The sequence below is a fragment of the Cynocephalus volans genome, chromosome 11 (assembly GCF_027409185.1).
Source record: "Cynocephalus volans isolate mCynVol1 chromosome 11, mCynVol1.pri, whole genome shotgun sequence".
NCBI classification, from domain to species: domain Eukaryota; kingdom Metazoa; phylum Chordata; class Mammalia; order Dermoptera; family Cynocephalidae; genus Cynocephalus; species Cynocephalus volans.
Genome location: NC_084470.1, coordinates 44,167,531 through 44,191,946, shown reverse-complemented (window position 1 = coordinate 44,191,946; position 24,416 = coordinate 44,167,531). Strand labels below are relative to the sequence as shown.

At 44.2% G+C, this 24,416-nt stretch overlaps 1 protein-coding gene and 1 pseudogene across 1 annotated transcript in view; one reads left to right on the top strand and one right to left on the bottom strand.

The window, feature by feature from the left end:
* Window positions 1–24,416, bottom strand: part of GPD1L (glycerol-3-phosphate dehydrogenase 1 like) — a 68,705-nt gene that overhangs the window by 3,282 nt on the left and 41,007 nt on the right. Inside the window, exons 5-7 of the mRNA XM_063115044.1 lie at window positions 16,744–16,856; window positions 7,355–7,588; window positions 6,967–7,073 (exon numbers count right to left, since the gene is read on the bottom strand). Coding sequence (XP_062971114.1) covers window positions 6,967–7,073; window positions 7,355–7,588; window positions 16,744–16,856 — 454 coding nt within the window. The remainder of the gene's footprint in view (window positions 1–6,966; window positions 7,074–7,354; window positions 7,589–16,743; window positions 16,857–24,416) is intronic.
* LOC134390837 (large ribosomal subunit protein eL14-like) lies at window positions 19,400–20,335 on the top strand (annotated as a pseudogene).

The following is a 24,416-nucleotide window of genomic DNA, read 5'->3' as shown; positions in this document are numbered from 1 at the left end:
CTCAGGCTCTTAGTCAATCTGGGTTAAGTCCAAGTTTCTGACACTACTTTAAAAGACTGGAGAATAAATTTTAAATTGCTAAGAGGTATTGCTCTCCCTCCTCCAGAAAGGATCATCCCATGATGATGAGGCAGCCCACACATCACCATAAATAATTCAGGCCTGGAATGCTCCTGCAAGAATCAAAGTGAGGACCCACAATTAGCAAAGCAATGATCTCACGTTGGCAACTGGATTTTTTGCTTTTTCTTTCAAGATGTGAACACAGATATATTTTTTAAAAAGTTTGAAACAGAGAAGGGTACAAAACAGTGGGCTAAGAAAAGATATCATTATCTCAGTATACAGCTGGCTCAGCAAGTTGTTTTTTTGTTTGTTTTTTAACAGCAGAAATCTCTATAGAAATAACTAAGTTTAATCACGCTTTTAAACACACACACACACACAAACAAACAGAGAGCAAAGTGAGCTTGACAGAAACAGAGTCTTAAAGGCCATTCTGAAAATTAGTGGGGTAGAATCCTATAATGACAATTTAAGAAGAGCAAACAGTACTGATAGATCACATGTCCTCTGAGAGTCTGTCACTGTAGGTTTTTTACAGTGTAAAAATTTTTTTTCTTTTTGGAGTCAGGTAGACTTAAATCTGACTCTACAGCCTATTAACTCTGGGCAAGTTTCACAACCCCATTGACTTTGTCACCTGTAAAATGGGGCTGGATACATAGGCCTGTTGTGAACACTAAATTGCTTACATGTAAAGTGTATGGCTGTCTTGCTTCTGCCATTCTCACCCTGTGACACCCTGAATTGCGGTAGTCACCACCCACCAAGAACAGCCTTTACCAGATGTATTCCCAGGACTTTGGATTTCCCAACCTCCAAAACTGTAAGCAATAAATATTCTTTCTTACAAATTACTCAGTTTCAGATATTTCTGTTATAAGCAACAGAAACAGACTAATATAGAATACTGGTACCAGAAGTGGGGTGCTGCTTAAAACAAATACTTGAAAATGTGTAAGTGGCTTTTGAACTGGGTATTGGGAACAGGGTCAAAGAGTTTAGAGGAGCCCAATAGAAAAAGTCTAGATTCTGGTGTGAGTTTAAAAGTCAGAAAGACCACGGAAAGTTTGAAACATCGTAGAGACTGGTTAAATGGTGATGACCAGAACACTGATAGAAATATGAACAGTAAAGGCCATGCTAAGGAGCTCTCAATAGAAATGAGGGAGAGCTTTCTGGAAACCGGGGCAATAATCACCCTTGTTACAAACTGGCAAAGAACTTGGCTGGGGCTGCCAGCCCATGGCTCACTTGGGAGAGTGTGGTGCTGATAACACCAAGTCAAGGGTTAAGATCCCCTTACTGGTCATCTTTAAAAAAAAAAAAAAAAAAAAAAAAGAACTTGGCTGCATTCTGTTAATGCCCAATAGTTTGATGGTATGTGGAACTTAAATGTGCTGAACTAGCATATTCAGTGGAAGAAATTTACAAGCAGCAAAGCATTCAGGAAGCTGCATGGATACTTGTAAGAGCCTATGCTGAATTATGGCAGAAAAGCATGAAGTAGAGGCAGAATTTATAATTAAAACTAAAGCAGAGGGTAAAATACTGGAAAACTTTCAGCATGGCCACGTACAGAGTAAGAAAGTCTGTTAGAGAGAGGAAACCAATGGTGTAAACCCAGTGACCACTTGCTAGGGAGATTAGTACAGAACAAAGGGACTATCAAGAAAATGGAGGAAAGACCTTGAAGGCATTTCAGAGATCTTCAAGACTGCCCCCCATCACAGGAGACAGAATGGTTTTGAGGAACAGGCCTGAGTTGCCCTCTGTGAACTCACTGCCCAGGGCTGCCTTGGAATGCTGCTCTCTGCACCCTGGCTGCTCTGGCTGCAGCTAAATTGGCCTCAGAGGCCGGCCCGTGGCTCACTTGGTAGAGTGCGGTGCTGATAACACCAAGGCCACGGGTTCGGATCCTATATAGGGATGGCCGGTTTGCTCACTGGCTGAGCGTGGTGCTGACAACACCAAGCCAAGGATTGAGATCCCCTTACCGGTCATCTTTTAAAAAAAATAAAAATAAAAATAAATAAATAAATAAATAAATTGGCCTCAGGTGTGGCTGAACCCACAGCTTCAGAAGATACAACCTGCAAGGCTTGGTGGTGCTCACATGGTATTAAGTCTGTGGGATTGAAGAATGCCAGAGCTGTGCTCGCTTCGGCAGCACATATACTAAGAATGCCAGAGCTATTAAGGTTTGAGAGCCTCCACCCCAATTTGAAAGAATATATGGAAAAGCCAAGGGGACGAGAAGAGATCTGATGCAGGGGCTGAGTCACCAGAGTCTTTGCTAGAGTAATGCTGAGAGGAAATGTGGGGTCAGAGTTACAACAGATAATCCCCACCAGGGCCATGCCCAGTGGAGACGTGAGTGGCACCACCATGAAGACCCCAGACTTGTAGAGCTACCAGTGTGCAACGCCAACCTGAGATCGCTCTTGCTCCCTTCCCAAGGGCAATTGTGTGTATATGTGATGTTTGGAGCTGCTGCAGCCACCCTGAGGTTCAAGGGAATGCAAGAGGATCACTGAGATTCTAATGTAGAGCCCCTGAGCCAACACCAATAATGTCCACCTCCACACTCCTTATTATAACTGAGCATTGCTCTTGTAGCAGAAAGCACTCCCAACTTTTAAAACTAGCATTTCCAAAATATACTCTGTAGATGGGACATGGAGTGTGTGTGAGAGGGGGGTTTTCTTTTTTTTTTCTTTTTTTTTTTTTTTTGTCATTTTTTCGTGACCGGCACTCAGCCAGTGAGTGCACCGGCCATTCCTATATAGGATCCGAACCCGCGGCGGGAGCGTCGCTGCGCTCCCAGCACAGCACTCTCCCGAGTGCACCAAGGGCTCGGCCCAGAGGGGGGTTTTCTACAAACAAGTAACTTATTAAATTTTCACAACCACCCTATCAGGTAGAAAATAATATTATCCCCATTCTATAGATGAGAGAGCTGAGGAGTTTGACTCTGGAGCCAGCACTCAACTGCCAGGCCATACTGCCCATCTGAATGTTACTTTCTGTAATATAAAATGCTACAAGGCCAATTAGATCAGTTTGGGGAACTCTCTAAATAAGGTTAGAGGCTAAAAGGAGGACAAAAGGCAACATTTCACAGAAAAAAAAAATGGACAAACAACTCAGCCATCCCACTAGCGGATACTGAGGACTCAAGATGTGCCAGGCCTCAGACTAGGTGTGGGCATGTGCAGTGTTATAAATAAGGCCCAGCCCTCAAGGCACATACAACACTTTTATGGGATGAACTGTGCCCTCCCCCACGATTCATATGCCAAAGTCCTAACCCCCAGTACCTCAGAATGCGACTATATTTGGGGACAGGGCCTTTAAAGAGGTAGTTAAGTTAAAATGAGGGCATCTGGTGAGCCCTAGTCCAACGTGACCGGTGCCTTTATAGATTAAGATGAAGACACGTATAGAGGGAAGAGGATGTGAAGGCACAAGGAAAAGATGGCCACCTACAAGCCAAGGAAAGGGGCCTCACAAGATACTAACCCTGCTGACACCCTGATCCCAGACTTCCAGCCTCCAGGACTGTGAGAAAATAAATTCCTGTTATTTAAGCCACCCCAATCTATGGTACTTGTTATGCCAGCCCTAGTAGACGAATGTAAATACCTTATATTCGTATATGCTCATAAAGATACAAGTGCAAGGAAAGTTAATACAATAAATTGTATAGCAGCAGAAAACCCCAAACAACTTTAATATCTATTGAGAGGAAACTGGTTAAATAAACTGTGGTTTTCCCGTCCAGTGGAATGTTCTGCAGCAATTAAAGAATGAGATCTCTGTGTGAAGATGTGGAACAATCTTCAAAACAAAACCTAAACTGAAGGAAAGCAGGGGACAGAGCAATACATAGAATACATTACCTATTACATACATGGAAAACTACATGGAAAGCTATACTAGAAACTGAGAAAGCTGCCTTTGTCCGGGGTGGGAGTCGAGACTCACTTTATACTGTATGCCTTTTTCTTTTTTTTTTTTTTTAATAAAACCAAAAGCATGTGCTCCCCCCCAGATCTGAAAAATAAAAGTTAAGTTATACGGTCATATAATATATCCACAGCACGTGAGTAGCCATATTATCTAAACCTAGGGCTGGCAGACCATAGCCTGAGAGCCAAATGTAGCTTATGACCTGTATTTGTACTTCTTACAAGCTAAGAATGATTTTTACATTTTTAAAGGGCTGTAAAAGAAAAAAAGAGGATGGGAAAGGGGAGGGGATAAGGGTGAGCAGGAGGGAGAGGGGGAGAGAGGGGAGAGGAAGGAGGGGAGGGGAGGAAGGAGGGGGAGAGGAGGGGAAGGGAGGGGAGGAAGGAGGGGAGGGGAGAAAGGAGGAGGAGGGGGAGAGGAGAGAGGGGAGGGGAGAGGAGGGAGGGGGAGGGAGTGGGCGAGGGAAGGAAGAGATGAGACCTTTATGTTGCCTACAAAGAGTAAAATATTTACTGTGAGGCTGTTAACAGAACAAGTTTGCTTACTACTGGTCTAAACAGTAAGTTCAAAGCAGGGAAAGGTGTTTGTGGCTGGAGGAGAGAAGCCTTCCCTGGGGACAGGCGTGGGCTGCCTTTAAGGGTGATGAGGGTTGAGGTGCACATAAAGGGGGCATCCAGACAGACCAGATAACAGGGCAGGTGCATGCATGCGTTTGAGAAGGAGGGATTTGGGGCAAAGAGAAGCCCATAAAACTGTAGGGGATAACAGGACATACTGTTAGAAGGTTAAGTTGGTACTAGACTGAGGGGGGCTGCCTCAAACGCTACCCTAAGCAATGTGTACTTCATTCTGTAAGAGCAGGAGGCCTCTGGATTTCAATACTCAAGGTAGAGGGAGCACGGCAATCATTTGATTTACCATTTTTATTTTGTGGATAAGGACACTGGACCCAGAACAGCTCCAAATATCACTTACCCAAGACCACATGGCTAGAAAGCCACAGATAGCCCTTCCGCTAACTGCTCTTTCTATAACAATGGAGAAGAGAAGGGAGGGGGAAAGGAAATAGAGGAAGACCAGAGTAGTGACAAGTAGAATGAAAAAGAAAACGGAAATCAAGGTGAGAGGCGGTGCACAGGGAGAATGACAGAATCTGGCCTCTCCCTGTGCAGCTTCACGGATTGGGAGTCCCAGGGTACTCTATACTCCAGCCTGGGAGAAGGGTGGTGCCACTTCCAATCCAGCAGCAATGGCATTAAGCACAGGTGCAGCATGTACAATTTCTAATCAGAAAGGTGTCTGCTTAGAGCAGAGATGCACCTGCTTGATTACACCTACTTTTTAAAACAGGAAGCTACTGACCCCAGAATCCCATTTCCAATTCATATCCCCCTGGAGTCAGGGCCAACCTGTCAATCCACAGAATCCCATCAAAGGCACTCTCCCCGGAAGCACACAGATGCCACTTGAAAATCCTGGCTGGGAGATTTTCACTATCACCAAACACCCAGGTATATATTTTTTTAGGACTAAACAATTTCCTGATGAATACTCTACGGTCATTAAAGCAGCCCGACCACATGCAAACACATCACTGTCTGCTGCCAAGTAGGTAAGAAAAAGCATTCATGTCAAAGGCAGTGTCCTTATAGTCACAACTTAAAGGTAGTTCTCCTCTGGCATCCTGTGTATGAATGTCTGTCTCTGCCAGGCTGGTTTTAAAAGCCGTTTCAGAAAAATAAGGTGAAAATTAAAGAGGGAAGATAATTGCCCTCTCCGCCTTCATTTTCAACTTTCGATAGGGAACTCTATGTCTTGGGCAAGTGCTATTTGGAGCTGTTCTGGATCCAGAATTCGTACTGGGTAGAAGGAAGAGGACAGCGGGGTGCACGGTGAAGCAAAGATGTGTGGCTGGGACCAGCACACAACTGGACTGACAGGACAAAGGTGAAGGAGACACAACTGGAGATCACGCAGATGCTGTCCATAAGCCACCATAGTTGGCAGCATCAATACAGCTGCCCAGCTCCCTTCAATCCTAGGCAGCCAAACCTTCCTTCTCCCAAGGAGTATTATGGGAGAGTTGAGGATGCACACAATATGCTGCATAAGCATTTATAAGGTGGTATATTTGGCATCATGATTACAGGAGAAGGCTCAATAAATCAGCAAGATACAAGGCTGAGGGGCAGGTAGGACTGATGAGTGGTCCCAGAGAGGCTGGGCAGCTTTTACGGTGCTGCAGCCTTCCTCCCTCAGTCAGGTGGCGAGTCAAGCTGCCCCGAGCCCATCTTTAACACGTAGCCTGGAAGAGCAGTGGAGTATGGAGGCATCCACCCATCGGTCCACACGACAGAGACCGCAAGGCTGCACGCCAGACCTTCACACGGGTCCCTTCTAGTGGTAGAACTCCAGGCTAACCTGTGCTTCCTTCTTTTCTGAACTGTCTGACGTTATTAACGTGACTATATCTTTTTTTTTTTTTTTTTGGTGGCTGGCTGGTATAGGGATCCAAACTCTTGACCTTGGTGTTAAAACACCACACTGTAACCAACTGAACTAACCAGCCATCCCCTACATCTTTTTATGAACATAAAAAAGTAATCATTTTGGAGAAATCTAAAAACTTTTGGCATGTAGCTCAAACACCCTGCAGGACAAACTAGCATCTAAAACTTCATGTTCTGTAATATGCCTTGTAGAATTGAGCTCTTCTCACTGCAGTGGATCCTGGTTTTGTGTATACACTCATCCTCAGGGTAGGTGGATATTTCCCATCACACATGTTCACATCACACAAAGGACTGAACTAATCGGGTAAAGTTCTAAGTGCGCTTGTCAGATAGCTGTGCTCGTGTGCATAGGGCTGGCAGTCACGAGCACTGGGATGATGAATGCTTATCTGGTCTCATGGACATCAGGGAGACTTACTTGTCAACTAGGCCCTTCTGTTTGAGGATGCGGTATACTTCGGCAGAAGTCTGAGGTCCTTGGAGCTTCTGCCCATTCAGCATCTCCTTCTCTAATTCTTCAATGGTCTTAAAAGCAAAGGATAAAAAGGATCTATAGTAAAGGCTAGAGAACCACTTATTTCAAGAGGAGAGTTGGGGGAGGAGAGTTGGGGGGGAAGCAGGGGAGGAGAGCTGCGATCTCCTACTGCAGGCCAACAGAAGATAAAGACATAAGATAAAGGACAGAAGAGTCAAGTGAAAGCCAGGGTAAACAGAACCACCCCAGAAAGCGACAGATGCCAGCTGGGCTGTGGCTCACCCCACCCCAGGAGTCTCAAAGCAGGGGAAGGATGCAGGGGCAGCGCTACCTTCCCAGTTCTGACGAATGCCTCGGCCACCCTGCGGTTTCGCCCTCCGTAGCAGGTGGTGATCAGGTCGGCCACCCCGCAGCTCTCTAGGAAGGTGGCTGTGGACACCTGGCCCTTGCAGAAGATCCTGGCAAAAGCAATCATTTCCATGAGTCCCAGGCGGATGACAGCAGCTTTGGTGTTGTCTCCGCAGCGGAGGCCGTCGCAGAACCCGGCTCCCACGGCGACGATGTTCTGCAGAGGAGACAACAAAGCCCAGGATGCTGTCACAGCACTCACTGTGGATAGGGGTGTGGGGAGACCGAGGCAGGGACAAGCCCAGAACACTGGCTCCACCCTCAAAATGCTCCACCCCAGGTTCTGCTCTCCTAGGTGGTTGAGAGATGAGGAAGGAAGAGACCAGGCTTCCGAATTCCCATTTATAGGATGAGGAACCCACAATTGGACTCAGAAAGAGGCAGCAGTTTTAAGAAGCACTGGCCAGAGAATTAGAAGGACTGACAGTAGTCTGGCTAAATACTATTTGGACAAATTACTTTATCTTTTGAGTTGTTTGTTTTTAATTTGTAGCTGGCCTGTATGGGGATCCAAACCCTGGATCTTGGTGTTACAACACTGCACTCTAACCAACTAAACTAACTGGCCAGCCCCTGAGTTTTTTGTTTTTGTTTTTAATTGAATGCTTTATTCAACTATAACATTCATATAGAAATGCTACAAATCCTAAGTGTACAGCTTGATGAATTTTCAAAAACTGAACACACCTACACAGCCAGCACTCTAATCAAGAAACAATATAATCAGTGTTCCAGAAAGCCCCCCTAGGGCCCCCTTCCAGTCCCCTCCCCTGCCAAAGATACCTCCAACCACCACCTCTCACAGCACAGATTTGTTTTACCTGTCTTTAAACTTTATATGAAAGGAATCATACAGTATGTGATCCTGTATCTAGCTTCTTTGTCTCAATTCAACCCCATTATTGTGAAACTCATCCACATTTTTATATACAGCACATTTATTTTAACTGCTGCTTAGTATCCCATTGTGTGAACATACTGCAATATATCTATCCATTCTTATACCAAATGGCATTGGGGTAGTTTGCAGTCTGGGGCCATTACAAGTAGTGCTACTATGGACACCCTGGTGTATGTCCTTTGGTGACTACATGCAGGCAATTCTGTTGGATACGACCTGTGAATCGAAATGCTGGGTTACTGGTCTGCATATGTGCAACTTGAGTTTCAGCCTTCTGTTTCATGTAATAATCTCTCAACGAGTATTTATGGAGCACTCACTGTTTGCACAGCCTCTACCAGACACAATTTAGACATAGAGCCTGCCTCTTGAGAAGCTGATAATCTGGTTCAGGGGTTGGCAATCTAGAAGCCAACTGCCTGCTCTCACAAATGTTTCATGGGAATCCAGCCACACCCATCATTTACATATTGCCTATGGTTGCTTTTATGCTGTAACAGGAGATTTGAGTAGTTTCAACAGGGACTGTATGGTCCACAAAGCCTAAGACATTTTCTATCTGGCCATTACAGAAAAAGTTTACCATCCCCTACCCCAACGGGAAAAATAAAACATGTGCACAAATAACTATAACCCTCAGCAGAAAGTGATACCATAAAAGGTGCTGAAAATCTGAAATTTCATTTCAATGTGTGCAGTGAGCACGTGCTGTGAGGGAAGCAGCCCATTAAGCCCTGGAGGGACAGAGTGGTGGCAGGGAGAGGTGGGGGCCTACAAAGATAAAATTAGACACAGAGCTTGTCCTCAAGGAGCTGACAACCGAGCTGAGAAAAGAGACAACAAAGCACATCACAAGACAGAAGGAAAAGAGTGCAGCCAGAGCCACAGCTTCATTTCAAAGCAGGGAAGGCTGCACAGAGGAGGTGGTGTCTCAGCTTGGCCTCACATAATACATAAGTCAGATTACCACATATGACAAGTAACACCCACATAGCTGCACAGGTGGCACTCTTTCAGGACTTCAGTCAAGCCCCCAGGCTCCTGGCCCCTACACAAGAACTGCCAGGAGAAATGCAAGTATTCTGACTCTGTCTAACCACACCAGCACTTTTCAGTAATACCTAGTGACTAGATAGGGATTTGTGCCTTGAGAGATCTTAAAACATGAAGCTAGTTGGTAATGAAAAGAGAAATAAGTTAAAATAAAATAAGGGTATTTTTATTTCTCAAAAAACCCCACGTTTTATTAATGAAAGAATAACATTTCTTAAAACATCAGGCCTATCAAGTCTGAGGGCTGAGGTGAAAAGTGGAATGTATTGGGGAATAAAACGTCTTCTCTGGTACATAGACAGTGTTTGATACAACACAGACATTGCACTGATGTAGCCAGGCTCACCATGAGAACAGATGTGCACATTTAGACACATCTACCACTCACTGGGAGACCAAGTCACAAAGCTACTTCATGCGAAAAACAAATCCGAGCAGGCCTCCTGAAGCTTTTGTCAACCTCCAGCAGACCGACCACACGGAGCCTGCCACACCCGCTTCCACGGGCCGACAGCAGAATGAAGAGAGCTGGAGAATGAAGCATTAAAATGGAAAGTGCCCCCAACGTGTCTTCTCTTCCTCAGGAATAGTACGAGAGCTCAGCTTGGTTGCCAGCTATTCTCTCCTCGTTGTTGATGCAGAAAGGAAAACGTAGAAAGGTTCTCTAAAGATAATCAGAACGCTGACATGAACTCGTATTAGACAAATCCACGCTACTTCGTGTCCTAGATAGTCTCCCAGCAAGGTTGTGAGCTCTAAGTGACCACAGAAGCAGCTTCCAAGTGGCTTGCTCTCCCCTACAGACACAGGTAAGCTGACAAGGACTCAGCTTATGAATGAATAGCCTGACCAGGGGCACGTGTCTTCACAAAGTACTGTACCTGTACCTGCGAAAGCTTCTCAACTGCTTCCTGACACACAGGCAACACACGCTGCGCATTTCATCAGCTCCGTGACAGCAACCATCCCAAACTACCTGTCGCCTGTGCAGTGACAGCGGCAACGGGCACTTCCTGGCTTAGCACACTCTGCATCTGAGAGCAAATGTGAAGGGGAAAGGGAGGAGTCATGTGACAGGTGCTTTGAGAGATGCTGAGGGGCGAAGTAGAATCTAGTTCTGCAGCTCTGCTCCAGCAGGGAGGAGCTGCTGAATCAGGATGGAACACTTGGACTTTTAGGATGGGCACCATGCAGAGAATGAAAGCCAGGAATTTAAGAGTACCCGGTCCTGCATCCACCCGGGCCTGGATACCCTCCATGCATAGCCAGACTAGAAAGCCATAGGGAGACACATGAGGCATGCTGCACTGACATCCAGAGGGCCTCTGGTTCTCGCTCTGCCTTGTTGCTATGCGACCTGGTGTCAATCACTCCACCTCTCTGGACCTTCTTTGCTTCAGATGTAAAATTCAGGACTTGGACAAGATTTTTCAAGGCCATTTTGATGGTGACATTCCTCCAGAGAAGCTAGTGCAATTGTGGCCTATCCTGGGGCTGCATACAATGGGACAGTACTGGGGCAACAGGGTAACACCTGGGGACATGCAGGGAGACTGACAGCAGAGGCCATCAAGCCAACTCTCAAGCCAAGTGGTCAGATTCTTCAAATTGCTCTCTGATGCCTCTTGAACTCTGACCCTTGCGACCTATTCTGAAATGGTTACCTGACAAACCAACCCCAGGAAATGTCTATGGGCTGAATGGGAAAGAACAGGGACTTCTGTTCAACTAGGGGCTGCTGTCAACAGAAGAGGGACAGCACTTATTTATTAAGTACCCACAGCAGGCTCATCTTAATTCTCATGATGACTTTAAATTGTGGACCTATCCTCCCTTTCCTGGCTAGCACAACTGAGGCTCAGAGAGGTTCAGTGGCTTGCTGAGAGCACCTCCATGGTGAGACATGGAGTCTGGACATGGCCCCAGTGCTGGCTCCACAGGCCCACTCTGTCCCCAGTGCCTGGCTGCTTCCACAGTGTGGGGAATTTGTTCTCCCTCCTTGCAGGGTCAAAGAGACCTTCTTGACCCCATACAACCAGACGTCAAAGGGGAGAGCCTCCCTGGCCTGCTTGGAGGCTTGGCAGGCAAAAAAAGGAGCTTAGGAGGAGGAAAGATTTACCAGGAAAAATAATAAAAACAGCGACAGCTAACCTTATTGAACTGTTACAAGGACTTCACATACTGTTAACTTCTTCAGACCTCACAACATTCCCACAAGGCAGGTACTATTATCATGTGCAGTGAAAGATTAGGAAACTGAGGCACACGGGGTGAGCTGCCTGCCTAAGATCACTCCACACCATGCTGCTCTAGGGCAAGTGAGTGACAGGCACAGAGAGGCCACCTCAGAGTCCAGAAAAGAACTTCCTAACAGGAAGAGCTGACCTCACCCAACTGAAAAGATTTAGCGTGAGCTTTCTGTCACTGGAACCATCCAAGCAGGACTGTATGGACAGGCTCTGAGCTCCAAACCAGTGCTCTGTGTCAGTGCACTCAGAGAAAAGGCAGATGAGGAACCAGGGTAACCACATGAGGTGCCTGGGGGCTCCAGCCGCCCTCTCTGCCCCTCCTGACCCCTTCACTACAGGGAACATGGGTCTGGACCACCTCAAAGCTTCCACTAGACACCTAACCTCCCCACCAAGGGGAGCAGGACACCCACTTCAGGGTAAACTCCTCCAAGAGGACCCTGGGCCCCAACCCAATTTAATCCCTTAAGATGGATCTTGAAATCCTTGCTCTCCCCCCACCCGTGCACTTACCACTGTCAAAAGAAAAATAAACACACCGAGCCAGTCATAGCATGTTTGAATAGCATTGAGCAGATGTCCTCTGAGATCACTCAGCTGTGAAAGTTATCATTATCCACTGTGCATTTAAATCTGCTTTAAACTATTCTGGAGCTAAAAATACCATGACTTGCAGAAGACAGGCCTGCTTAAGCCCTTCCCCATTTCCTGGGTCATGGCAACACTCAGAGGCAGTCATCCACCCCGAAGTGCAATCTTAGTAATTTTGAAGGCTCACTTCCTCTTCCACTCCCATCCTCCCTCCAAAATTATATAAAACTGGAGTACCATCCTACATGCAGGTTATGCAAATACTCACTGTTTACAAAGAACCATGCACTGAAAGCCAAGTCAGTATTCACTACTTTCTATAAGTCCAACAATCCATCTGCTCTTCTTCCTCTGCATTTGACCTAAGGGGAGACCTCCTACAGAGTTTTTGGGCTTGCAAAAGGCAAAGTACCATGTACTGTTAAATGCTGGGCCCTGCATACAGCAGCTCAGCTGAGATGTCAAGGAGGAGGAGGTCAAGCCCATTCTTTGCCTATCATGCTAGGCACCCTGATATGAAGCTACTTTGTATAGATCAGCGTTGTCCAATAGAAGTTTGTGCAATGACGTGTTTTATATCTTACCTATCTAATACAGAAGCCACTAGCCACACACTGCTACTGAACCTTTCAAATGTGCCTACTGTGACTCAGAAACTAAATATTAATTTTTAAAAATTGTAACTAACTCAAATGTCAGTATAAATAGCCACATATGGCTAGTGGCTATCATATTGGACTGTGTAGGCCCTGTTCTCATTCACACAAAGGTGTGTTGGATCTAGCAGTGGCCCTTCCTAGAAACTAGGCACAAGGCTGTGCATCATAGCGTGATTTATCATAGCCAAAGCCTTGGAGCAAACCCACATGCCCAGCAATCAGAAGTACAGAACAGCTTTATGAAGGAACACCATGAATCTGTGGCACAGGCTGCTGGTTTATCCCCAATCTATTCTTCCCATCTTCCAGAGTAACAGAGTGTTTTATTTTCATGCAAGTGTATGCCTAACTAGGGAAAAAAAAAAACAACCAGAACTATTTCCCAGCCTCCCTTCCAGCTAGGTATGGCCACACAATTAAGTACCTCCCATTGAGACGAAGCCAAAGTGTTACATTGCGACTTCCCAGAACCCTCCTTAAAACACAATTACCACACACCTTCATTCTTTTCTCCTTCGTTCTTTCTTTCTTCTTTTTTTTTTTTAACCTTGCTACCTGGAAGGTAGGTGTGACATGGAACTTCTGGTCACCATCTTAGAATATGAGGACAAGGGCTGACCCCATGGCTCACTCGGGAGAGTGTGGCGCTGGGAGCGCAGCAGCGCTCCCGCCACGGGTTCGGATCCTATATAGGGATGGCCGGTGCGCTCACTGGCTGAGCGCGGTGCGGGCGACACCAAGCCAAGGGTTGCGATCCCTTACCGGTCCCCCCCCACCCCAAAAAAAGAATATGAGGACAAGGACCACACCCTAGTAATCTGGAAAGAGCTTGGAACCCTGAGAATTCTGTGGAATAGAATTGTTATATATATTCTGGATTTTTACATGAGAAAGAAATAAACTTCTGACTTGTTCAGCCACTACTATTTTGGGTCTCTATTAAAGAAACTTAATCCCAATAAGCATCTATTAAGAGTAACACAGATTGAGCTATACACACTTATGAGTTTTGTACTTTTCTGCATGAAGTACCTCTTTAAATTTACATTAAAACAAGCAAAAATATACTCCCAGTGAAAGAGGCCAGACACAGAAGAGTACATATTGTACAATTACATTTGTAAAAATTCTAGAAAACATATACTATAGTGTACAAAAGCTCATCAGTGGCTGCCTGGCTGGGGGTGGGAGGGGGACCTCAAAGGGACATGTGGAACGTGGAATTGTTTGGAGATGATGAAAATGATCTCTACTGTCGTGGTGGTTTTCATGGGTTTATGTACATGACTGTCAAAACCCACTGTATTATATATACTTTAAATAGATGCAGTTTAATTACATGAATTACGCTTAAATAAAGTTGATTTTTTAAAAAATACTTCCTTACTAAGAGATTAATATAGCTAAGAGTTGAAGGACATTCTGAAGGTAGTAAGCTGCACTGATACAAAATGATTATGTGTTTTGAAAATTCAAAATTCCTTTGAATTTTCTTATTTTGTCTTCGTAGGCAGTTGTTTTCATGTTTTTTTCCAGTAAGTCAAATACTCTCATGTTTTTGGTACAAAAAGATAATGTACTTTTTTATTGGCTAGTATGGAGATTACTAAAGGTTGTTTATGTGAAAAAACTAAAACATATCAAACAACTTGAACAGTAAGATCTAGGTTTTGTTGTTTTTTTTAAAAAAGGAGACATATACATATGTAGGCTTACTAAAAAGATTAGGTATAAAACAAACATTAACAGAGGTTATTTCAGGACTGTGATTTTTCTCTTTCTTCTTTACCCTTTTCTGTTGTGTGAAACACGAATAGGACTACATTCATGATCAGGAAAAGAAAAACCCAACAAAACTATTATTTACATAATGAAAGAAACATATGGACATTTGTCCTTGCTTTGGCAGGCTCTGAAAAGCCAGGGCTTCATTTTATTCATTGTGCCTGGATACAAATCAAGAGTCAGGCTGTACATAGTAACCAAAGAACACTGGACTGAGACTCTCAAAACTTGGGCTCACACTCCGACTGTGCCGATATTTGCTACCCTTAACCAAGATCTCTCTTTTGATCTTGATCTCCTTATCACAGGATACAATGGTTGGACTCAATAACTGCCAAACTGTCTGTTTCTTAGTTTTCAAAAATCCCAGCACTGATGCAAGCTGACAGGAATGATGGTAGCTGATCTCATTTCAAAGGATACCAGGGTGGGCCCCCCCCCCCCCCCGCAATGGGAGAATGATAAATGGCCCTCAGCCCCCATCTGCCTCCATCCCCCATGAATAACTTTCCACCGTGGTAGCAGGCACAAATCCACTTACAGGCTTCCTGCCAGCAAATATGAAAAGCTGTTCTAAGTTCAGCACAAGACCACTGTGGGCTCCCATCAGAAGCTTTTCCAGATGCTTTAATCTAGACTCTTTCTCCTTGCCCAGCACCTTTTGTTCTGGGCAGGATTTCACAGCTTCTCCCTTGACCACCAAAAATATCCAGTCACTTAAAAACAGCTTTGAAGGGGCTCAGACCAATGCTGAGCAATTAGGCATTCATGATGTCCCCCTGCTGTAGAGTGGTCATTAGTTTAATGAAGGACTATTAAAAACACATAAAAATCTCAACCAACAAAAATAAACAAAGCAGCCAAAGCCAGCAGCAGGGCCTGCGCATAATGTGAAGAATGCCCCACACGAGCATTTAGAAATACACACATGTGCTGTCTGGGAGCCCAAGACTTTCACTGGCTTTAGTTTTTTTTATATCAGGTATATCGTGACCACACATATACACACAATATTAATTCTAGAAAATGTTTTTACATTCTGACTTTTAAAAATGTACAATTTATGAGAAAGAGGAAGGCATTCTTTGGACTTTGGTGTCCTTAGCATTCTTTAAATCTTTGCACTTCTCACATGACAGAGGCAGGCGAATTCCAGATTCTCTCCCTAGGTGCTCAAATTCCTGAGAAGTGGCTTTTTGCTACAAAAGAGATGACTTGGGGCTAGTCAGTTAGCTCAGGTGGTTAGAGTACTGGCCAGCCAGTCAGCCACCAAACAAACAAAAAAAAGAGATGACTCAGAAGTGACTCAAAAGGGGTATTCACATTGAGAACTCTTTATCCCCACTACCTCCTCTTTTTTCTGTAGATGGAAGCTAAAGCAGCACTGATTCCCAGGCGAGAAAGAGCAGGTGGCTGAGGCAGCCCAGCTCCCGACTGGCTGTTTCCCACAGTCAGGCTAGAGAGAGAGACAGTGCCCAAGGCTTTAACAGGCAGTGGCAAATAAGTCAGAAGCTCAAGTGCAGAAATTCTTCCCTATGACCTCACAAGCCACTGGCCAATAGAGGCTGCATCTAATCTGATCTTCACCCTCTAGAGCGCAAAGATGAAGCAATTAGAAAAACCTCTGTCAGCAGCAAACTACTATCTCTTTTGAAGAGAACAGCCAATCAAACCAGTAGGGTAACGTAATTCAGGGGAACAAGTTGCCTTTCCTGCTAAAGATAGTATGTGGGAGAAACATGAGTGAACAGAATCATTGCTCCTAGGTGAAACCCTGTAATCAAGGTATTCTCCATGCTTTCCAAATATTAACTGCTGACTTCCCAAAGAACAAAACATCACAATTCTCCCATATTTACAAGTAAAAGCAAACCATGAGGAAGGGAGGAACTGCACCACCCAGGAACTGCAGCAAAACAGGAAGTTATGAACAAGGCCCTCAATTCACCATTCTTCCCCCAAGTAAGAGCACAGAACACAGAGCCCATTCTTCAGGATTAGATTCGATAATGCTAACATTTGCCTTGCATGATTAACTCCTCTCCTCGAGCAGAAATAACTAGGCTGACTTTACCTTAAGAGCACCACAAAGTTCAACAGTGTCTGCATCATCAACCACAGTAATTCGAAAATTTGGAGTCTGCAGAAGTTCTTTGAAGAGAAGGCCATTCTCCATTACTTTGCTGCCTATTGAAAGGTTAGGGAAAAAATTAGTAAGTCTCTGATCTTAATGTTCACATCTAATACAGTTTAGAATAACTTTTTTCTTGTGACAAAAGTAACATGTTCATTATAGAAAATTTACCTAATACATAGGAGCAGCAATGGAAAATAAATATCATCTCATAATCCCACCAGAGATGATCATTTACAATTTGACACACATCTTTAACTTACTGAACATGAATGTAGTTGTTCTCAAAATTGGGAACATATGTTGTCTCATAATCTGCTTTCCCAAATTCTGGAAGACAGAAACGCAGTCGAAGGGTTCTTGTTTTGCTACCGCTATATTCCCCTCCTGTGGGACAGTGCTGGGATATGGTGGGTGCTCAGTTTTCACACATTTATGAGGGTACTTCAAAAAGTTTTGTATTATCAGTCAATTCTATTTTTCCATTCTATTTTTTTGAAGTAGCCTAGTATTACTGTATTTTTTTTTTGTTGTTTTGGAGACCTTTGATAAAAAACAAAAACAGGACTGGCTGGTTAGCTCACTTGATTAGAGCGTGATGTTGGTAAGGCCAAGGTCAAGGGTACTGGCCAGCCACCAAAAAAAAGCAAAAATCAAAACCAAACAAACATAAACCTTTACACATAAAGCCTGATGTGAAATCTGCTCTGCTTGGTGGGCTGCAGGGTGGGGCTAAGCAAACCCACCCTTTCTAGCCCCACCTCTAGGAGGACTCTGACAATCAGGATTATAAAACTGACCAGTCAAGTCCTGGCTCCCAAGTCTCTATCTCCACACAGAGATGCCAGAATGCACAGAGGACTGCAGTACTTGGCGGGTGGGGATGCACATGGGTTTTGCGTGTCTGGAGGTAAAAGACTGGCTGTTCCCAAGCTTGTTTGCATATTACAATCATTTGGGGATTTTTAAAAATCACCAAAGCCCAAGCCAATTAGATCACAATCTACAATCTCTGGAGTGGAGCAGACATCAATAGCTTTTGAAGCTCCCCAGGCAATTCTAATAGGCAGACAAATTTGCAAACCTCTGATTTAACCTCTTCTAGCCTCAGCTTCCACATGAGTAAAAACACAATGACTCTCTCAGGATTGTTGAGGCGTTAAATAAGAATTGTATGTGAAAACAGCCTTTTTGTCACAACAAGCATTCAATGATCCGATATAATAATAATGGAGTCAGCTGACATCTGCATGCTTAGGACTACGATTTTCTCCATTTACAGGCAGGGATATGGAAGCCCAAAGAGGTTTACCAACTTGCCCATGGTCACAGAGCAAGTAGGAGGCAGAGCCCAAATTCTACCCTATATGCTCTGGCTCCAGGGCTGTAGGGACAATATAGGAAAATGGTCAGGGCCCCTCAGATATTCAGAATCTTGCCCAGCATTTGATGTAAACAGGCACATGTGCTCAGGTGTTCCTTGGTAATTGTGCATGTGCAACCAGGTGTCCTGGGTTATGGACTTAAGTATAAAGGATGAGTGGCTCTAATCCCCAGCCCCCACCCCCCACCCCTGGGATGCCCTGTGGGGCAGGGGGAGGCCACTACAGCTACTGGAGGTTGCTGCTAGTGCCCCCAGGACCCTCCACAAGCCCACTGCCACTGCCAGACCTGTAAGCTACCGGACCAGGACCTGTAAGCTGCTGCCGCTGAGAAAGCTGAGGACTGAGCTCGAGTCGTCTGCCAGCAACTCCCGGAATCTTTCCCAATTACCTAGCATGGACCTGCGTGTGAGGGCTCTGGGAACCCAGTCTATACAATGGGTTTGAAGGGTCTGAGCCCTAGTTCTGACAACAGAAGTGGAAACTTAGTAGAACTAAAATTAAAATAATAACTAAAATAATGAAACATTTTGGCTTTAGTTATGACTTGCCTTACTTGACAACTGGTGTAGTTGTGTTACTTTACAAGGGCCCATGCTCTGACTCTCTATGCTATGCCACCTATTGGGGGTGGGAAGAGAGAAGATAAACAAGTAAAAATACCCCAAACATATGTACATAATAATAAGAGATACATACTTCCAATGCAGAAAAAGGCATCATTTTCAACAATTAAAATTAGGCCCAGAACTGATACAATATCAAAATAACCCAGGGGAGAGTGGAAGGAGGGTGGGGCTGCACATGGACGAGGACTGGCCAGAGGTTCATCATTTCTAATGGGTGACAGGTTTGTGGGGTTCATAATACTGTTCCACTTTTGTTTTTTGAAATGCTGCATAATTAAACACTTCAAATACCTACACTCAATTCTTCAACATGTTTTCTACTCTACAGGCATTACTGTTATGTGTCATTTAGCTGAGTTTTCCTTTTCCAAATGTTAGAACTGTGTCAGTTTGAGCAAACTGTCCTCTTCCTTTTTTAAACTGCCCATCAGACCATCTAGGTGATACTGTGCAACACGGTTTCATCATCTGGTTGGGTAAACTAGCCCCTGGCCCCCACATCATATTACATCATTACTGTGTCTCTCTTCTGTATGTACCTCACCACATGCCCACTGCTCAGTGCCTGAAACACAAGGAGTACTCATGGGCATCACAGACAAGCCCCTCTCTCAGGTCACTTTAATCGAGCTGTCTGCAGCTGGACACTTGAGTTGGTGCTGTGAGCAACCTGACAAATTGGCAGGGGAGGTGCACTCTCGGTTTGCCATCAGTACAAGGCAGGGTCTATCAGTTCCTCTGTGGCTGCAAATAACAGTGTCCATCAGAGAGGTGCATGATTTGATTTATGGCAATCTCACATATTCTCAAATGTGCCTTTTAAAAATTATTTTAGCTTCTCGCTTAATGCCTCCAGCGTGGTGTTCAGGTGCTTCATGGAGGCTGGCCAGGTGGCCTACATCCCCTTTGGGCCTCATGCTGGAAAGCTTGTCGCGACTGTAGATGTTATTGATCAGAACAGGGCTTGGCTGATAGACCTTGCACTCAGGTAAGGAGACAGATCATGCCTTTCAAATGCATGCAGCTCACTGACTTCATCCTCAAGTTCCCACACAGCACCCTCCAGAAGTACGTGCAACAAGCCTGGCAGAAAGCTGATATCAATACAAAACGGGCAGTCAAAAGACGGGCCAAGGAGATTGAAGCCAGAGAAAAAAGAGCCAAAATGACGAATTTTGATCGTTATAAAGTCATGAAGGCAAAGAAAATGAGGAACAGAATAATCAAGAGTGAAGTTAAGAAGCTTCAAAAGACAGCTCTCTTGAAAGCTTCTCCCAAAAAAGCACCTGCTGCTGAGGTGTTGCTGTAGCTGCAGCAGCTGCTGCTAAAGTTCCAGCAAAAAAGGTGATCACTGCAGGTAAGAAGGCTCCACCCCAGAAGGTTCCCGCCCAGAAAGCCACAGGCCAAAAGACTGCATTTCCACCAAAAGCTCAGAAGGGTCAAAAAGTTCCAGCCCAGAAAGCACCCGCTCCAAAGGCATCTGCCAACAGCAATACAGATTCTTTTTTGACCAAAAAATAAAAATAAAAAATTAAATCATGGGTAAGAAAGCACTAACTATTATTACTACCACTCATAAGCAGTTATGTGGCACACAGGGACTCAGGCCATGTGTGCAGAACAGGTAATGTCCAACAGCCATGTGGGAGGAGAGCTGTCCAAAACAATACGAACCAAAAAACAGGAAAATCCTCTTTCTGTCACACCAGATTTTAGAGGCAATCAACCTAACAAAACTCCTTCAAAACCCTTATTTCAGTCTACAATTCCATATTTTGTTTGTGTGTTTAGAAGCTCCACAAGGAGCTTATGTATCCTGACATTTAGCACCATGCCTGATATATAATGGGCTTTGAAAAATACTTGTGGAATGACTGAAGAAAAGGGTCAAATTCTGTGATTTGCTCCAAGAATGAAGTGAGCTCTACCACAAGGGGGCACCATAGTTCACCATGACTATTTTTAAAAGCTATTGAAAACTATGCCATTTTTTTTCTTCCTCCATGGAAGACTCAAGTGGGCCAAAGTTACTGAATCTATCGTAATTAAAAATGAGCTGGTCCTGTTACCGACAGACCAGGCTTGGCTTGCCCTCTCGCATTAAACAAATGACCTGAAAGTCTAAAAGTTGGTACAAGGATTGGAAGGTTTATTCAGATTACCGGTACTCAACTAAATGTCTAACCAAGCAAACAAACAAACGAAAAAAGAAGCAGTGGGGTCCAGTTTATCCTAGTCCCAGTCGGCGGGGCCAACCTATTCCACTGACAGTAATTGACAAAAGCAGTTCTCCCCACTGTTGTCGGTATAATGAAGAAAAATATCGACTAGATTTAAATCAGAGAAACATAGCATAGCCAGGAGTCCTCCAGGGTGTACCTACCTATACAGAACAGCAGAAGAGGGATCGGATAATCAGAAACAAAGCATAGCCAGGAGCTCTCCAGGATGCATCTACATAGTAGTGGATACAATCCAACCAAACAGCAGAAGAGGGCTCAGAAAATCAGGGAAAGGTAAAGAGAAAAAAGCATTGCCTTGTCAGAATTTAGGCCAGGGACTCCAGGGGAGCAAAACAGTCCCAGTGGCCACTTGCCTCTTGCAGCTAGTCTTCTCTGGTGCCCAAAGCTTTCCAATTGTCACCAGTGATTGAATTAGGCTCGTGGATTCGAAAGTAATAGAAATGAACAATGTACCCAGCAGTAAAGCAAACAAAGCTTTTTAAAAAGAGGAGATGGACTTATGCATAAGGCGGGTAGCGACAGTAAAGCTAGCTCCCAGAGGGGAGCTGTTCAGAGTCTTTAATAGGGAAAGGAGTTAAGGGCTACAGGCCAGCGTCACTGGAGGTGGTCCATTCTGTTCTTCCTGGCTGCATCATGGGTGTATGCTCAGTAGGTCCAAGATGGCAGTGGTGCTCATCATTGTCACCCCAGGAGAGTCAGTGTAGTTTACCTTGATGCTTTGTGTACAGGTGGGAATTCCTAAAGGGGTCTTAAAGTTAATCTGTAACTTCGACAATTATAGTAAACAAGCCTTGTGAAAGGGTTTTGCAAATCAGTAAATATCTGTTTCCTCTCTTATCTCAGTGTGTTTTGTCAGGGCAGCCCATGGAGTAATCATTTGCCCTGGGGGTCTCATGACAGAGAAGTGGAAATATAACAAAGTGTCCTCTGCAGGGAAAAAGGAGTCAGTTTGGTTCACAGGCCTAGCCTTACTGTTTCAGTCCCTAATGTCATCGAGAAAGGAAATCTGAATAACTACATGTACTTACCAAATATAGGAAATTTAATGTTGATACAATACTATTATTTAACATACAATCAATATTCAAGTCTCACCAATCACCCCAACTTTGTCTTTCATAGCAACCTTCCCTCCTCCAACCCAGGATCCTGCATTGCATTTAGTGGTCATGTCTCTTAAATTGTCTTTAATCTGGGATAGTCCCTGAACCTTTGTCTTTCACAACATTGACATTTTTGAAGAGTATGGGCAAGTTGTTTTGTAGCATGTCTCTTTGGGCTTATTTGGTTCTTCCTCATGATTAAATTCAGGTTATATAAAACAATTTTTAAAATATCACCTTCATGTTCTAGCTCACTTTCAATGTTTTTACTTAATTTAATTCAGGTCCCCATTGCCAGCCACAGTCCAATCCACAGAGAAGGCATAGAAGCACTGGGTAAACAGAAGTCAGAGGGAAGGTGCATTTGTCTGTCTTTACAAACCAAAAAAGCTTAATGCACCCAATTGGAAACTTTCCTACAACAAACACAGCTAGAGGCAGATAAAAATCCTATCCAAAATCTGCAGATAGACACAAGGTTTAAATTAGGGATTGGAGATAAATCTTAGCCTTACAGAATGATCAGTAACAAGACATTTCCAACCAACTAGGAAAGGAATATTGACAAGTAGGATTAAGGTGGAACAACTGGTTAACAATCTTTTTGGAAAAATAAAAGTAATTACACAACAATTTCACAGGCTACATTAAAATTGCAGATGGACAAAAGAATTAACTGTCGAAGAAAAAAACATACACACATATGTAGGTATATAAATTTTTTTCTGGAAGGCTATATTTAGAAACTGCTAACAGTGATTCCCTCTGGGAAAAGGAAATTGGGTGGGAAATTACACTCAACTCAAATTTTCTGCCTTCTCATAGTGTATGAATTATTTTACCTGTGTCTGTATCACTTTTGTAAATGTCAACCAGGGCAGTGGTATTATTACAGGCCATTCTTTATATTATGTGTGATACCTCTCCTCTCCGAAAAATATTATTTCATAAAAAATGTCTTATGTGTCCAAATATGTGGAACTGTCAACAGAATATTATGCAGCTATGAAGATGTATATTAACAGACTTTGGAAATTGTTTGTTACATATTAAGTGAATAAAGCAATTACATTTTGACTTATTACAAACATAGTTTGCACAAATAGAAAAAAGGGTATATAAACAAATAAAAATTTTAAAAAGGCTCTTTTGATTATTTTTCATAATCATGGAATAACATATGTGCATAATTAAAAATAGAAATTAAGATGAAAAGTGAAAAAAAGTAAAAATGCCCCAACTTACAGGCAAGCGTACGAATCAGGAGCTGCATTTTCCTGTGCATTCCATCTCAGGAGAGACTGATCTCTCTCTGAGTTTGCTTTTACAAGCTGTCAAGGAGAAATGATTCTCATGTCTTGTGTGTCTGAGAAGGGTGGAAGTAAGTTCTGCAGTGACAGATAAACTGTTGCAAACCACCTGAAAATACAGTAATATTGCTCTTCCAGCAATGCATCTTTCAATACAGTACATGGGCACTTGAGAATGCTCAAAGCGAGAGCATAAGGGAAGCCGAAGGGCGCGCTGGGGAGAGTCGGGGTGCTCGGGAAGAGGCAAGACAAACGCCTTCCAACGTGGGCACCCCGCGCTCTCGCCACGTGCCCAGTGGACCGGGCGGTGTGGAGCCGCTTCCCACAGGGCGTAGGCCAGGGCAGGGAGCGGAGTTAGGGAAGAAACCTCTAGAGGACCAGCATGCAGCCAACTGCTGAGGCCTGGACAGCAGCTACTGACCGATGGAGCGCGCACCCTCCCAGGTTGTCCATGTAGAGTTAAAAGAAGCACCAGGCTCTCCGTGAAGAGATTTTCAGAAGTGTTGTGTCAATAACAGAGTATTTCAAAAGCAAACAAACAAACTAAACCACCAGCATTCATCTTCATTCTTGAGACTAATTTGAAAACTAGGGTCAAATTCCGCAGAGGCACTAAAGTGGCAAGATACCACCCTAGCAGCCAGATGTGCAGGTCCTGTGTATTATGTGGGGAAAACCCTGTATTCACTACTCCTTAGCTTCCTGCTCTGGTTTCAGAGTTCTCTCTATATCAGAGGGGTTTCTTATGTCTTAAGAGGGCATCAAAAGGCAGGAAGGAGGATGTTAAGATCAAATACCCCTCCCTGAGGGAACAGGAAGTATAACAGCTTAGGAATGTTTCAGTACTGCCGCCACAAGCAGTTGCATGTTTTTTTCTAACTTTAAAGTTGTAAGGGCCCTACCCACTCACTCTCATTTCACAGATCTGAATATGGAGGTCAGGAGG